This window comes from Podarcis pityusensis (genome assembly GCF_964106645.2).
Source record: "Podarcis pityusensis genome assembly, chromosome: 5".
Classification (NCBI taxonomy): Eukaryota; Metazoa; Chordata; class Lepidosauria; order Squamata; family Lacertidae; genus Podarcis; species Podarcis pityusensis.
The window spans coordinates 83,119,300-83,133,929 of NC_138032.1; the positions used below are offsets into that span (position 1 = coordinate 83,119,300).

Below are 14,630 nucleotides of genomic sequence, written 5' to 3' on the forward strand. Positions count from 1 at the left end.
CCATCTGCTCGAGGCAGCCTAGGAGAAGCGCCCAGGGCCGCTTGGGAGGAGGCGAGGGGGAGCCTGGAGAGCCCCGAGACCAGGCAGGAGCCAGCCGGGAGGGGAGCCGAAGCCGAGGAGAGAGGAAGGGCTGGACTTGCCGGAGAGACTGACGAGGGGCCGCTCTCCGCCTTGGCGCGCAAATCGTGAGGCGACCAAGGGAGGAATCCCGCCCGCCTTCTCCCCTTGGTGGCGGGCGTCGTGAGGGGGAAGGGGCAGCCTCTGACTGGAGCGGCGGCCGCCTGCCTGGACGTGCGCTGAGGCTCGGCTTGCGCGCCTCCCCGCCCAAGAGCAGCGCTATGGCTGGGCTTGGCCGAGGGCGCTGGCAGGAGCAGCAGCGGGAGCTCTTAGCCATGGCCAATGGCGGAGGCGGCTCCAGGAGATACTCCTCGGACTCCTCCTCGGCCATCATCCCCAGGCCCATGGAGGTCCCCTGCGCCCGCGGGCAGCGCATGTGGCGGGCCTTCCTGGCCTCGTCCATGGTCCCCTTTTTCCTCTCCTGCTCTGGAGGACCCTCAAGTACCTGGGCACCGTCTGCTGGCACTGTGGGGGCAAGGAGAAGGTAAGAGTTTCTCTTCTTGCCCGGGTTCTCCCGCTTGAGGGCCGCTTCACACGTTGCCTGGGGCGGGTCAGGAAGCTGAGGTCGGGCGCAGCGCCCACTCGCGTGTCTAGCAGGTGCCTTCCTCTGGGAGCTGCGAATGGCCGTGGAGTGGGGGGAAGGCGAGGGTTGGACACCTGCAGAATGTCCCGTTCATGGTTGGCAACTCATTTCAGGGAAACTTACAAATAAACTGTATGTTAAGATTGCAACCGTGCAGCTGGAGGCTTCGCGTGTTGACAGGGAAATGGGTCCCAGTGAGTTCGGAGGCTTCATTCTTGAGGGCATCTGCTTAGGAGAGCAAGTGCTTTTGAATGTCACATGCAGCTCAGTCCTTGGGAACTGCAGCCTTAGCCCCAAGTAAACTGCAAGCGATGGGGAGATTCATCTTCTTCCCTTCCCTTCTTTTGGTCCTTTCTAATTTTCTGTTGGGGACGCGGGTTGCGCCGTGGGTTAAACCACAGAGCCTAGGACTTGCCAACCAGAAGGTTGGCGGTTCGAATCCCCGCAATGGGGTGAGCTCCCGTTGCTCGGTCCCTGCTCCTGCCAACCTAGCAGTTCGAAAGCATGTCAAAGTGCAAGTAGATAAATAGGTACCGCTCCGGCGGGAAGGTAAATGGCATTTCCGTGCTCTGCTCTGGTTCACCAGAAGCGGCTTAGTCATGCTGGCCACATGGCCCGGAGGCTGTACGCCAGCTCCCTCGGCCAATAAATTGAGATGAGCGTCGCAACCCCAGAGTCGGCCACGACTGGACCTAATGGTCAGGGGTCCCTTTACCTTTGCTAATTTACTGTTACCTTTCTCCATGTTTTCCCCATGCCCCTTTGTTTACTATTTCTCTTCATTTTCCCCTTCCATTTTTCCTTTCTTCCTCTACCGATATTGTTTTCCACATACTAAGATTTAGCGTTAATAGAAGTCAGAGTAACGTCAAAGGTTTATTGCTATTTTTACACAGATGACAGTAATTTAATCCTCCTGCCTTCTAACCATCATCAGTTATAATAATAATAATAATAATAATAATAATTTATTATTTGTACCCTGCCCATCTGGCTGGGTTTCCCCAGCCACTCTGGGCGGCTTCCATAGAAACCAAAAATACAGTAAAATATCACAGATTAAAAACTTCCCTGAACAGGGCTGCCTTAAGATGTCTTCTAAATGTCAGGTAGTTATTTATCGCTTTGACATCTGATGGGAGGGCGTTCCACAGTGCGGGCGCCACTACCGAGAAGGCCCTCTGCCTGGTTCCCTGTAGCTTTGCTTCTCACAATGAGGGAACCGCCAGAAGGCCCTCGGCGCTGGACCTCAGCGTCCGGGCAGAACGATGGGGGTGGAGACGCGCCTTCAGGTATACTGGGCCGAGGCCGTTTAGGGCTTTAAAGGTCAACACCAGCACTTTGAATTGTGCTCGGAAACGTACTGGGAGCCAATGTAGATCTTTCAAGACCGGTGTTATGTGGTCTCGGCGGCCGCCCCCAGTCACCAGTCTAGCTGCCGCATTCTGGATTAGTTGTAGTTTCCGAGTCACCTTCTTCTTCTTTTTTTTTAAATAAAATATTTATTAAAGTTTAAACATTGCAAAAAAGAAAAGAAAAACAAAAGAGAAATGTAAACAATAAACAGTTACAAAGCCTCAAAAAGAAAATCAAATACAGCAGTACAAAACATCAACAATACAAAAAAAAGAAAACAAAAGAAAACAAAAGCATTTAAAAAACAACCCAAGAGAACAAACAAACATACAAAAGAACCCCATATTTTCATATCCTTATCTTTCATTAGCTTATTTCCTCGACTTCCTAACACCTCCTTTTTTGTATTCTAGTTCAATTAAATATTCTAGCAAGTCCTTTCCCTCTTTCACAAGTTTAGTTCCATAATTTAACTTAACGAAATTTTAGACTTAAATTTACATCTTTACCCAATGTCAATCTATTCATACTTAATTCTTTATAATATTTCTACTAAAGTCATATAGCTTCTTTCCAACATCTTTCTAACATTCATTAATTTTAGAATATTTCTGTAAATAAGCTTTGAATTTTTTCCAATCATCTTCCACCGACTCTTCTCCCTGGTCTCGGATTCTGCCAGTCATTTCCGCCAATTCCATATAATCCATCAGATTCATCTGCCATTCTTCCCTGGTAGGTAGGTCTTGTGTCTTCCAGCGCTTTGCGATGAGTATTCTTGCTGCTGTTGTAGCATACATGAAAAAAACTCTGTCCTTCTTTGGCACCAATTGGCCCACCATGCCCAGGAGAAAGGCCTCTGGTTTCTTTAAAAAGGTATATTTAAATAACTTTTTCATTTCATTATAGATCATCTCCCAGAATGCCTTAATCTTTGGGCATGTCCACCAAAGGTGAAAGAAAGTGCCTTCAGTTTCGTTGCATTTCCAACATTTATTATCGGGCAAATGATAGATTTTTGCAAGCTTGACTGGTGTTATGTACCACCTGTAAATCATTTTCATTAAATTCTCTTTTAAGGCATTACATGCCGTAAACTTCATACCAGTGGTCCATAACTTTTCCCAGTCAGCCATCATAATGTTATGTCCAACATCCTGTGCCCATTTAATCATAGCCGATTTCACCATTTCATCCTGGGTATTCCATTTCAGTAGCAAGTTATACATTCTTGACAAATTCTTAACTTTAAGGTCTAACAATTCTGTTTCCAACTTTGATTTTTCCACTTGAAAACCTAATTTTTTGTCCTGATTGTATGCCTCCATTATTTGATAATAACGGAGCCAATCTCGCACTCTGTTTTTTAATTTTTCAAAGCTCTGTAATTTTAATCTGTCACCCTCTTGTTCCAAAATTTCCCAATACTTCGGCCATTTGGCCTCCATATTGAGTTTTTTCTGAGCCTTTGCCTCCATAGGTGACAGCCATCTTGGGGTTTTATTTTCTAACAAATCCTTATATCTTATCCAGACATTAAACAATGCTTTTCTTACGATATGGTTTTTGAACACTTTGTGTGCTTTGACCTTATCATACCACAAATATGCATGCCAACCAAATACATTATTGAAACCTTCCAAATCCAAAACGTCTGTATTTTCAAGAAGCATCCATTCTCTCAGCCAGCAAAAAGCGGCTGATTCATAGTAAAGTTTTAAGTCTGGCAGGGCAAATCTACCTCTTTCTTTAGCATCAGTTAAAATCTTAAATTTTATACGGGGCTTCTTGCCCTGCCAGACAGATCTGGAAATATCTCTCTGCCACTTCTTGAAACAGTCCATTTTATCCAAGATTTGCAGTGATTGGAACAGAAATAACATTCTTGGCAATACATTCATTTTTCCGAGTGACCTTCAAAGGTAGCCCCACGTAGAGCGCATTGCAGTAGTCCAAGCGGGAGATAACTAGAGCATGCACCACTCTGGCGAGACAGTCCGTGGGCAGGTAGGGTCTCAGCCTGCATACCAGGTGGAGTTGGTAGACAGCTGCCCTGGATACAGAATTGACCTGCGCCTCCATGGACAGCTGTGAGTCCAAAATGACACCCAGGCTGCGCACCTGGTCCTTCAGGGGCACAGTTACCCCATTCAGGACCAGGGAATCCTCCACACCAGCCCGCCCCCTGTCCCCCAAAAACAATACTTCTGTCTTGTCAGGATTCAACTTCAATCCATTAGCCGCCATCCATCCTCCAACCGCCTCCAGGCACTCACACAGTTCTGCAAGAGTTGTTTGTTGTGTGTTTGCTGTCCCAGGTTGACTCCTGCTTCTTTGGTACTAGGAGAGCAGAGGGCCTTCGTTGTTGTTGCTGCAGCATGAAAAGTTAAAGACATCCTCAAAAGGCAATAACCTCAGATTTTGGATCAAATTGTGTTGGACCAGCAGTTCAGTAGTGGTTATGGGTGAGCTGAGGTTCAAAGGTTGAGACTTCTTTTGTCTGAAGTGGACAGGGAGTCTTCAGAACAGTGGTGGTTGTTCCTCTTTTCCTTGTTGAATGATGGCTTCAGCTACTCCTCCCCACCTCACACAAACAAGCTGAGAAGGAAACACACCTTGGCAAGAATAAACTTGCTAGCCAAGTTGCTCTATTATTGCTGCCAGGTCTCTCTTGCACTCGGATGGGTTTGCCTTTCTAACAGCAAGTACTGTCGATTTTGCTGTGTCCAAATCACATTTTGGGTGTAGGTCTCTGCCGCCGTGAGACTAAAAGTAAAATAATAAGACTGGAAAGCCAACACCTGCAGAAAATCCATACCTCTCACCAATGTTTCATGTTTTATACCAGTGATGCAGAACCTTTGGCCCTCTGGATGTTGCTTAACTACAGCTCCCATCAGCCCCTGCAAGCATTGCCAATGGCCGGGGGTGATTGGAGTTGTAGTTCAGCAACATGTGGAGGGCCAAAGGTTCTCCATCAAATCTGGCAAATGGTGGAACATGGTATAAGCAAGATTTCTTGGTTCGTGCTGCTTCTGTTCCCCGTACACCTGAGGGCGATGGGGGCTGAAAGGGACCATTGCTGAAAGGTGAAAAAATAGCAAAGTTATCTCAAGGCAGCTTATTTTTCATATATATTTTTGTGAAGCTGTTGACTTGGCTAATCATTATCCTTCTGCATTGGAGACACCCTCTTGGTTGTCCCTCCCTGGGCCCATTTGCGCACGCATGCCATTGCCAATGTGCAGCTCGGCATGTGAATGGACTCAGTTGCATTTGAGATGTGAAACATCTCTTTTCTCATCAAGTGATGAGCAGATATGTGTGAATCAGCCCAGTGAATGTGAGCACTGCCAACCCTGCCATCTCCCTTCCGCCTCAACCTTTAGAGGCCCACTAAAACCTGGAGCATGTCAGCTTTAACAAAAAATCCATCAAGAAAAAGCTCAAAAGGGACGTCTCAGGGAAGCAAAGTGTTGCCTCTTCACTGCCAGCTTCCTGTAAAGGGATGACTTGACTCTTGTTAAGGACTTTAACATCATGCCAACTTTTTCTTTCTCACCCCCCTCCCACTCCCCCCTTGCTTAATACATAGCCTCATGAAAAGTTCTAGAGAACTCAAAACCTTGATTCTTTTGTGAGGCTTGGGTAGGTCCTAATAAATATATTTCCCCACTGTGGATTTGAGATTCTTGTCAAAACAAACAGTGAAGCCAACAGCCATTTCCTGCTCTGTGGGATTACTCCAAACGATGTGTACTGTAGCTTAGAGCTGCCTTCTTAGGATTTCCCCTTCCAGCTTTACGTATAGCTATCCAGAAGGTAGAATATGCTTAGAATGCCATTGTGTTTTGATGGCTAGGAAACAGAGTAAAATGAGATCCCTTCACATTCAGTTATCAGCTCTCCCTGCTTCCCCCAAGATATGGCATAACATGGCTCTGCAAACGTGGAATCCTTTATTAATTTTAATTTGAAAGTGGTAATGAAGTAGGGATGTGAGTGTATCTCCGTGTGATGACATAAATAACAATGCTATGCCGAGAATTATGAAAGCAACTTTGAGAAAGTTAGGTGCATCTAAACCCCATCAAAGTAGGTAGGAGCTCAAGTATGTTTTATGAATTGCATCTTGTGCAATTACTTCCTAACTTCTGAGTTGTTGTTTTTGAAGGGGAGGGTGTTCGGTCAGAGTCTCCTAAAAGAGCCTGTGATCTTCCAGCAGATGAATTGCCATCATTTCAAACAAGTTTTTCTCTGCAAAGGATGCTATCATAAGCTATGACTGTGGGTTAAACCACAGAGCCTAGGACTTGCCGATCAGAAGGTCGGCGGTTCGAATCCCCGCGACAGGGTGAGCTCCCGTTGCTCGGTCCCTGCTCCTGCCAACCTTGCGGTTCGAAGGCACGTCAAAGTGTAAGTAGATAAATAGGTACCACTCCAGCGGGAAGATAAATGGCGTTTCCGCGAGCTGCTCTGGTTCGCCAGAAGCGGCTTAGTCATGTTGGCCACATGACCCGGAAGCTGTACACCGGCTCCCTCGGCCAATAAAGCGAGATGAGCGCCACAACCCCAGAGTCGGTCATGACTGGACCTAATTGTCAGGGGTCCCTTTACCTTTACCTTTACCTTAATCTGAAGCTTTAAAATGCAGTTTGACTTGCTAAGTAAATAACAGCAATAGCCTTTTCCCGCTGAAGAGATGCTCTTCAGGCACAGGAAAAAGACTGGGTTTGCAATATCAGCCACTTTGATTTGCAGACAGTAGGAAGCCCACCCTTAGTATTAATAGTAGTAGTCTGACCTTGCTTTATTCCGTAGAGTTACCAGCAACTGCGGCAGTGGAAGTTTATGTATGCCACTGTATGCACTTCTTACGTGATGATGCAATGGCTGAGCCAGATCTTAATTGCACTGTTGAAAGGAAATTGCATGGGTGAGCTTCTATATATGGAGCCTTATTATGCCTTAAATACCCCACCTCCTTTTAATTTCCATTTTGCTTGAAGATAATTTCAATAAAAGTTCTAATTGCTGCAGTGCAGCAATCTAATGGAGAGGCATTTGAAGCGCATGATAATATGAAATGTAATAGTGATGCAATGTTAAGTTTTTAAAATTATGCTCCCTGATGACTGCCCTTCAGTCATAATAAAAAAAGCACCAGACAATTAACTTGAAAGGCACAGGCAATTGAGCGATCCCAATTAGGTTATATTGCATTGGAGTAAATGTGTGTGTGTTTTAAAGGTGCAGTTATTGTAAACAAAGCTACTTGGAGACTTTACCCAAGGTTTAAAAGTACCCTGCTTTTTTCAGTGCAGTTACTGGGGTTTTCTCTACCCCTTCTTGTCTGTTTCCACATGCAGCATTAAAAAAAGAACAAGGACAGCATAGCTTTCTTCTTCAATATAGCCAGTTCCACAACATCAACAGGAAAAAAATAAAATAAGTCCGCCTAGTGACTTAACACAAATTCGGCAAATCAAAGTGTAGCATTATTATTTTTAAATGGAGCTACAGGTTGCTGTTTCCTCACCTCTAATGCTATAAAGCATAAGGATAATTTAATCCTTCCACTCTGAATAAGCTGCCAGTTATCAAAAAGTGATTCTGATAGAAATTAGACACCTGGAGTAGTTGGCTGCCTGTGTGGTGAGGAAATTTGTTTGCCACCATCTTTCCCAATCCGGGGAAGTAAAAGAGGCACAATTCACATACAATTAGCTCCTCATTGGCTGCATCCCAACGGTGGGATTTTGCTGCTCAGTCGTTAATCACATCCCTTGATTTCTAAATTAAATGGCTCACATTCCACAAAGGAAAAATAATAAATGTTTCCCAAAAGAAGGAAGAAAGATGAGGTGTGTGCCTATGTGTTTTTTCCCTAATAGTTTGCCAAAGGTTTCCCTTGAATGCATTCTTGCTTCAGAGTTCCCCAGCCTCGCAGCCAGTGACAGATTGTGCTGTGAGTAGAACTGAAAGCTAGCTGTTAAAACTCAAATGTTTTTAAAAGACAACAGCAAGCCCTGGCCCCTTGCTAACGGAACCTTCAGTGACTGTTGGAACCAACAGCCGTTTGGCTCCTCCCCTTTCCAGAGCATTCTTCAACGACTATTTCACTTGTTCATCCCATAACAGATGAAAGGTTGGTACCTGCTCTCCTGTTCCTGACTCATTCCTTTCTCCCCTTTTTTGGTATTATGTCATTTATGAGCAGCTGGCATGGTGTGCAAATGACCTGTCACATATTAATTTAATTTACTGCTCTGTCCTAGAAGACTCAAGACAACTCAGAGCAGTTCTCTCCCCCCATAAATTTGTAATTCTTCTGTCCCAAAGAGGCTTGCGATCTAAGGAAATTGAAAGGTTGGGGAATGAAAGAGGTCAGATAAATAAAAATCACATAAACATAAAAAAATCAAGAACTGCAAAACCAATTAGTCCAGAACCAATCCAAAGGACAAGCCCTTTTTGTAGGCAACCACCTGTTGGTGGGCTCCGTGTACCTCTGATACAGTGTTAAGACCAGTGCTAATAGCTGTAGGTGCTGTTACAGAATTAATAATACTGTGGGTGGGCTGGTTGCCTGGAGGTGACAGTTTCAAATGACTAGATGGGCATTTCTCAAACTTGGGGCGCCACTGCTCCTGCCAGCTAGGGATGATGGGAATTGTAGTCCAACAACAGTTGAAGACCCAAGTTTGAGACTCAAGACTCTCATCTGAGTAGGGCTGGGATGTCCATTGAGTAAAAGAACCATGTCTCGTGTGAACCAGTTTTAATAGTGCTGTGTTCCTATGATATGTGGCTTTCAGAAGGTGGTAGGCGCTGCCAGATTACACAGGCATTGCAGAATCTAACCTTGAAATCACCAATCCTACTGAAGCTATCTGGGCCTCCAGTGACAGGTAGATCAAGGTGCACCCCCAAACTGTTTAGCTGCTCCTTCAAGTGGAGTGTAATCCTATATAGGGCAGGCAATTGACCAGCTTTTCAGGTGCAGGAAACTGTCACCTACATTACCCCTGTCTTGCCAAAAGTTCAGCTTATTTTCCATCATCCATCCCACTACTACTTCTAAGGCTCTGTCCCAGGTTTTGCACAGCCTCTCCTGATCCAGATGTTATGAAGTAATAGAGCTGTGTGTCATCAGCATACAGATGGCACCTTGCCCCAAAACTCCTAATCACCATTCCCAGTGGCTCTTTGTAATTGGGGATAAAGGAGATGGTTCTTTGATTGACAATAGGAATATACGTTCCTTGACACCCCCACCCCAGGCTAGTCTGCTGCTGTTTTGAGTAACCAGGTGAGCTAGGTCAAGGTCACTCTAGAAATAATAAATGGGTTTATGTTGTTCAGTCACTGTATTGCAGAAAACAATCTGAATTAACTAAAGTGAGAGAATATCCCAGGTCCTTGTGTCTAGGGCTGCAGTCTAAGCTTTGTTTTGTTCATTTGCTGGATTCCAGAAATGAAGGATCAGCTGTGAATGTATTCACCCATACTGGTACAGAACACAGGGTGAAGTTTTCTACTGAAAATGGGTCTTTGTCCCAGTTTGGGGCGCGGTGGCACCAAAGCTACAGCAACGTGTTCAGGGAGAGGTAAATCGGTACATTTCTTTGATGACGAGTCACAGCAGGAACTTGATCCACGGTGTGTGCATGGTCTCCATCCACCTGCACAACCTGCAGAACAGACCTCCACTCAGTTAAGTAGAAAAGCTGGTTCAGAAACCAGACCTTCAGGTGAGCTGCCCTCCTTTTCATATTTTAAGTGCTGCTTGTTTTACATGCCCATTTGTCATGCCTCTTTTTTAAAACAACAACAACAACTAAAACCTTTTAAAAACTGAGATTAGGGGCTTCCTATGCCTCAGTGATGTCACAGTCATTTTTTTCCTTCCAAAAGCTTGTTTTCATTACAGTGGTACCTCGGGTTACATACGCTTCAGGTTACATACGCTTCAGGTTACAGACTCCGCTAACCCAGAAATAGTACCTCAGCTTAAGAACTTTACTTCAGGATGAGAACAGAAATCGTGCTGCGGCGGTAGGAGGAGGCCCCATTAGCTAAAGTGGTGCTTCAGGTTAAGAACAGTTTCAGGTTAAAAACGGACCTCCGGAACGAATTAAGTACTTAACCCAAGGTACCACTGTATATTCTATAGAACAGGGGTGGGGGACTTGGATCAGCTCAACAAATTGGATCCCTTGGTCCCCAGCCTGCCATGGGCCAGCTTTGACTAGAAGGCAGGGCCACCCCCTGTCAATCACACAATGTTGTAAAGATGTCAGGTGATTGACACCTATCAGAGTTCAAAGGGGGGTGTGTCTTGTTGCAACAGTTGGCCAGCTCATGGGCAATTATAGCGACCCTCTTTGAAGGTGTGCTTCCAGCATCAATCAGCTCATTGGCAGAGAGAGTGAGAGAGAGCACCCACTTTCAAAGGAGGGGTTGCTCAGGTAGCTCAAAGTAGCTTGCTAAAATGGGGTTTGTGTGTGTGCTCTTTTAGCATGAAATTTCAATGTAAACTACTTCAAAACACAGCCCTGGTGCACTCAATCCCCATGGTTCTTCCTGTCAGTTCCAACCAGCTGATTTCTCCTTTGCAAGCAGAGCTTTCCAACAGCACCAATCAGGATTTAAGCTCCTGGTTGTTCCTTTGTAGCCACATTTATACCTGGCCCACACCTGATGTCGAACAAGAGTGAACTTTAATTCCTAATACCCCTATTTGCATGGGAGTTGAGTTCCTGGTCATTGCACGCATCGGCAGACTTTGTGGGCCAAATTGAGACTTGTGCTGTGCCTATGGGCCAGAGATTCCCCAGCCCTGCTATAGAACCATGGTTTTTCTCAGAGCTTCAGCAAAGAAGAGGTGTACCCTTGTATGGTATAGTAAGGGGTATGATGACATCATCATACACAGGTACATCACAGGTGACCCAGGTAGCACTGCACACGATTATAGCCTTAGTTGAATTCTTAGTTTCCTAATTTAGGAAGGCTTGCTAAGAGATGCACATATGCACATCCCCTTCAGCATACAAAACTTAATAACAAGAATGCGGACATTTGATTCATATGGTTTGGTCAGAAGTACTTTGTGCAGCATTTCCCTCGGTATCAGCCTAAACAAAATACTGCGTTCTTCCCTTGTGAATTAGAAAACTTAAATTCAGCTGCCTTGTCAGTTTTGTCATAAGCCCACCCCATTACGCTGAGTCCCATTCCTCCCCATTTCATCTCTCTTCCAGGTCCGAAAGGGGCACCTGCGTGCACGGTTGTGCATGCTTTGAATGTGTGGAAAATGGGAGTTTCCTGGACCTGATACCCCAAGCACCAATAGAAAGAGGCTTTGGACAAACTTGGTAGCAGTTGAGCTATGCCCTGCTGCTTAGTGGTTCACAAGGAGCCTTGGCCTGCTGTACTCTGCCTTTTTCTAAATTTTACTCTCTTGAATCATGCCCTTTTTGAGATGCCAATGAGATGCAAAGAGCGATTCTTTTACTTTTATGCGTATATCTTCCCCCACTGTTGTGCGCCTCACCCCTGACCCTTGCATAAGTAGTTTTTTAATCGCATCGTTTTGACATTCTGATAGAAATGGCAGGAAGAAGGACTCTTGTTTTGCATTTAGGAGCAAAGGTCACACAGGAAGATACCTTTCTTTAGAAGCAAGAACCCCTGCAACTCTTTCCAAGGTTCTCTGATGCCCACCAGCTCATATGGCCTTGCACTTCCCTTGCTAGCCATGTGTTGTAACTGCAGGCAACTCTCAATAGGAATACAAGGCTGAGGCAGACACCACAAATGCACATGAACTGTAATCACAGTGGCACAGATTACAGTCACAGAAGCTCAGGTTACAAGTCAGCTGCATTTTTTCCAGTGGAGGAGGGCCTTACATACAACCCGTCACACGCAAATATGTCTTCCAAAAAATTGTGGTCCTTTTTTCATGTGTTCCACCTCAAGCACACCTGGTGCAACTCACAAAGCCCTTGATGAGTTGCATTGGGTACGCTTGAGACAACACCTGTTGTATTTGTGCTGTTGCGAGGAATTCCATTCAAGGGGTTGAATAACAGTGAGACTGGAGAAGCTGCTTTTTCAGCTGAATTTAGAGAAACCACTTGAAGCATCCGTTGTGTTGAGCTATTTCAATTGCTTTGGTTTGATTTGCTCATTGCTAACAGCTGAAAGTATGTAAATGTTGATAATACCCCTGCTTTGCAAAGGGAATTGAATAATTTCGATTGCAACTGTAGTTCTAGATTTTCCAGGTTTGTGATGAGGGTTGTCTTGGAAATGATGGTTCCCCTGCATATGTCATGAGGGAATGCCAAATCATATAAAAGTGGCTGGGGGATCTAGTCCTTGTCGAAATCTCAGGTTACATATAACTTGCTCCATTATAGCTGTATTTCAGAGTGAGTGGTACCAAGCGTCCAGTGTAAGATTTCAGGCTGTTTCCCAATGAGTTGCTTGCTTTCCACGCTGCCAAGCTCATTTATCAAGCAGTTTTTTTGACAATATATTTACATTGGTGTCATCAAAATATTCAGCAACATTAAATTTGGACAACAAACAGTAGTTTCTTCAGTAATACTCTTATCAAAATTAAATTCCAAAAATCTTGCACCAACTGACATTCCCAACATAAAAGATATGTATATAGTTTATTGCAATCCTCCCCCCAAAATTAGGTGATATAGAAGAAATCATTTTTGACATGTGCAAAGGAGTGCAGTGCTGCCTGTGTAGTACGGGCAACCCCTGATTTGTTCGGGGGTTGCATTTCAGGTCATCACTCTTGCTGCTTCCAGGGTTCCTGCAATCCATGCATGCACAGTCATGCATGGTTAGAACTTGTGCAAAATAGTTGTTGCTTGTAATTTTAAGGAGTTTCCTCTAAGGAAACCGGAAACATATGTTAAGGGTCACGGTTCCCAAAGTTTATTCCTTGGGAAGAATTTGTGCGCCAATGTCAACTGGTCAGGATGTCACCAGCACTCCACACATCAGCATTGGTGACCTCACGCTTCAGTAGGTAGACTACCTACTTTTTTCACTATGTTGATGGGACACATCACAGTTAGATGAGTGAGCCTACTTTGGTGGCTAGAGTGGAAACTAGCCTAGAAACTTGGCAGCAGTTCTCAATATGTTGTGTTTAGATAACTGATTTTAGGGGATAACAAATCAACAAAACCAATTGTTTGTGGAAGCATTGTGGATAGCACCCCAAATGTGTGCACTTGACCACAAGTCTGTCTTCATTGCAGGCATGCATGGTCCTGGCAAATTTACCATTCATTTCCTTTGGTAGGTTGTTCACATTCCCACTTTTTCTGGCAAACAGGTAGCTTGGTTTTTGGAAAATGCTCTTGTCTAACCCCCTAACTCCATGCTTGTTTGTGTTTGGCAACAGGTACAACGGGTAAACCATCATCACCACCCCCTGCAGTCATTGATGTGAGGCAGATGAATGAGAAACTGGAGACCATTTTGTTTCAGCCATGCCAGGAGCGGGATGAGTTGAGGAAACGTCTTGCACTGTCGTCTCCTGGGTCAACCTTTGATGAGTGCAGGTAAAAGACTGAACGGTCACATGAGGGTATATTTCCAGGTCTAATGCATGTGCACTTGGGCATGGGTCTGTGGCTCTTTTCCACGGCACAGCTGTTTGAGTTGGGGGGGCAGTAAAGGATGCCTAAGATGGCTCAGTCAGACAACATGAGACACTTAATATCAGGGTTGTGGGTTACAGCCCTGTGTTTGGCAAAAGATTCCTGCTTTGCAAGGGGTTGAACTAGATGACCCAGTCTTTGTTAGCTAGTGATGTTATCTTTGCAAATTACTTACACCACCAGTGGCCAACTCCATGTGGGGACAGAGTATGCTTAATGTATTCTTTATGCTTCATATAAAGTAACCTTTATGGGAGGGTGCATGTTTTCTTTCACCTTAGTACAGTGGAACCTCTGTTGTCAAGCGTCTCAGGAGCAACTGCTTCCATTTTTGAACATGCCTCTGAAGCCGAACGGCTTCCAAGGCGCATTTCTCTCTTTTCTCAATGGGGCTTGCCAACTGCCCCATTGAGCCTCGGTTGTTGAGCATTTCGGAAGCCAAACTGGCTTCTGGAATGGATTATGTTTGGCAACCGAGGTTGCACTGTACTTAAAATGTTTGATGTGTATACATGTGAATTTTATGCTAAGGTCATGCTCATCTGATATCTATCCTGGTGGGCCGCCTAGCCACAAGCCAAACCATGAATATGAAAGGCTGAAGATTCAGTGCATGAAGGCAATGCCCGATCTGCAGTCTCTACAGAACCAACACACCAAAGCGCTAAAAAGATGTGAAGAGTCTGCTAAGGAGGCTGATTTCTATCAGTAAGTAAAGGCACACAGCATATGCACAGGGATGCATTTTGGTTTCCTTTTACCATTATTACGTGTCTGTTAAGCTGCCTTAGATCTTAATGTTCAAAGGTCCTTCATAGCTTTTTTCTTATCCCCAGCTTCAGTCAACTTTTAAAATGGCATCATTTTAACAT

General features: G+C 44.9%; 1 protein-coding gene across 8 annotated transcripts in view; it reads left to right on the forward strand.

The window, feature by feature from the left end:
- Nucleotides 1–14,630, forward strand: part of LOC308478234 (disks large homolog 5-like) — a 24,695-nt gene continuing 10,065 nt past the window's right edge. For 4 of the 8 annotated variants that reach the window (XM_081007668.1, XM_081007666.1, XM_081007670.1 and 1 more), the window contains exons 1-4: nt 7,577–8,204; nt 9,532–9,810; nt 13,500–13,659; nt 14,290–14,466. In XM_081007668.1, coding sequence (XP_080863794.1) covers nt 9,603–9,810; nt 13,500–13,659; nt 14,290–14,466 — 545 coding nt within the window. In that variant the 5' untranslated portion in view covers nt 7,577–8,204; nt 9,532–9,602. Of the gene's footprint in view, nt 602–6,733; nt 8,205–9,531; nt 9,811–13,499; nt 13,660–14,289; nt 14,467–14,630 lie in introns of those variants that run through there. The other 4 variants (XM_081007667.1, XM_081007672.1, XM_081007673.1 and 1 more) reach the window with 4 other exon arrangements.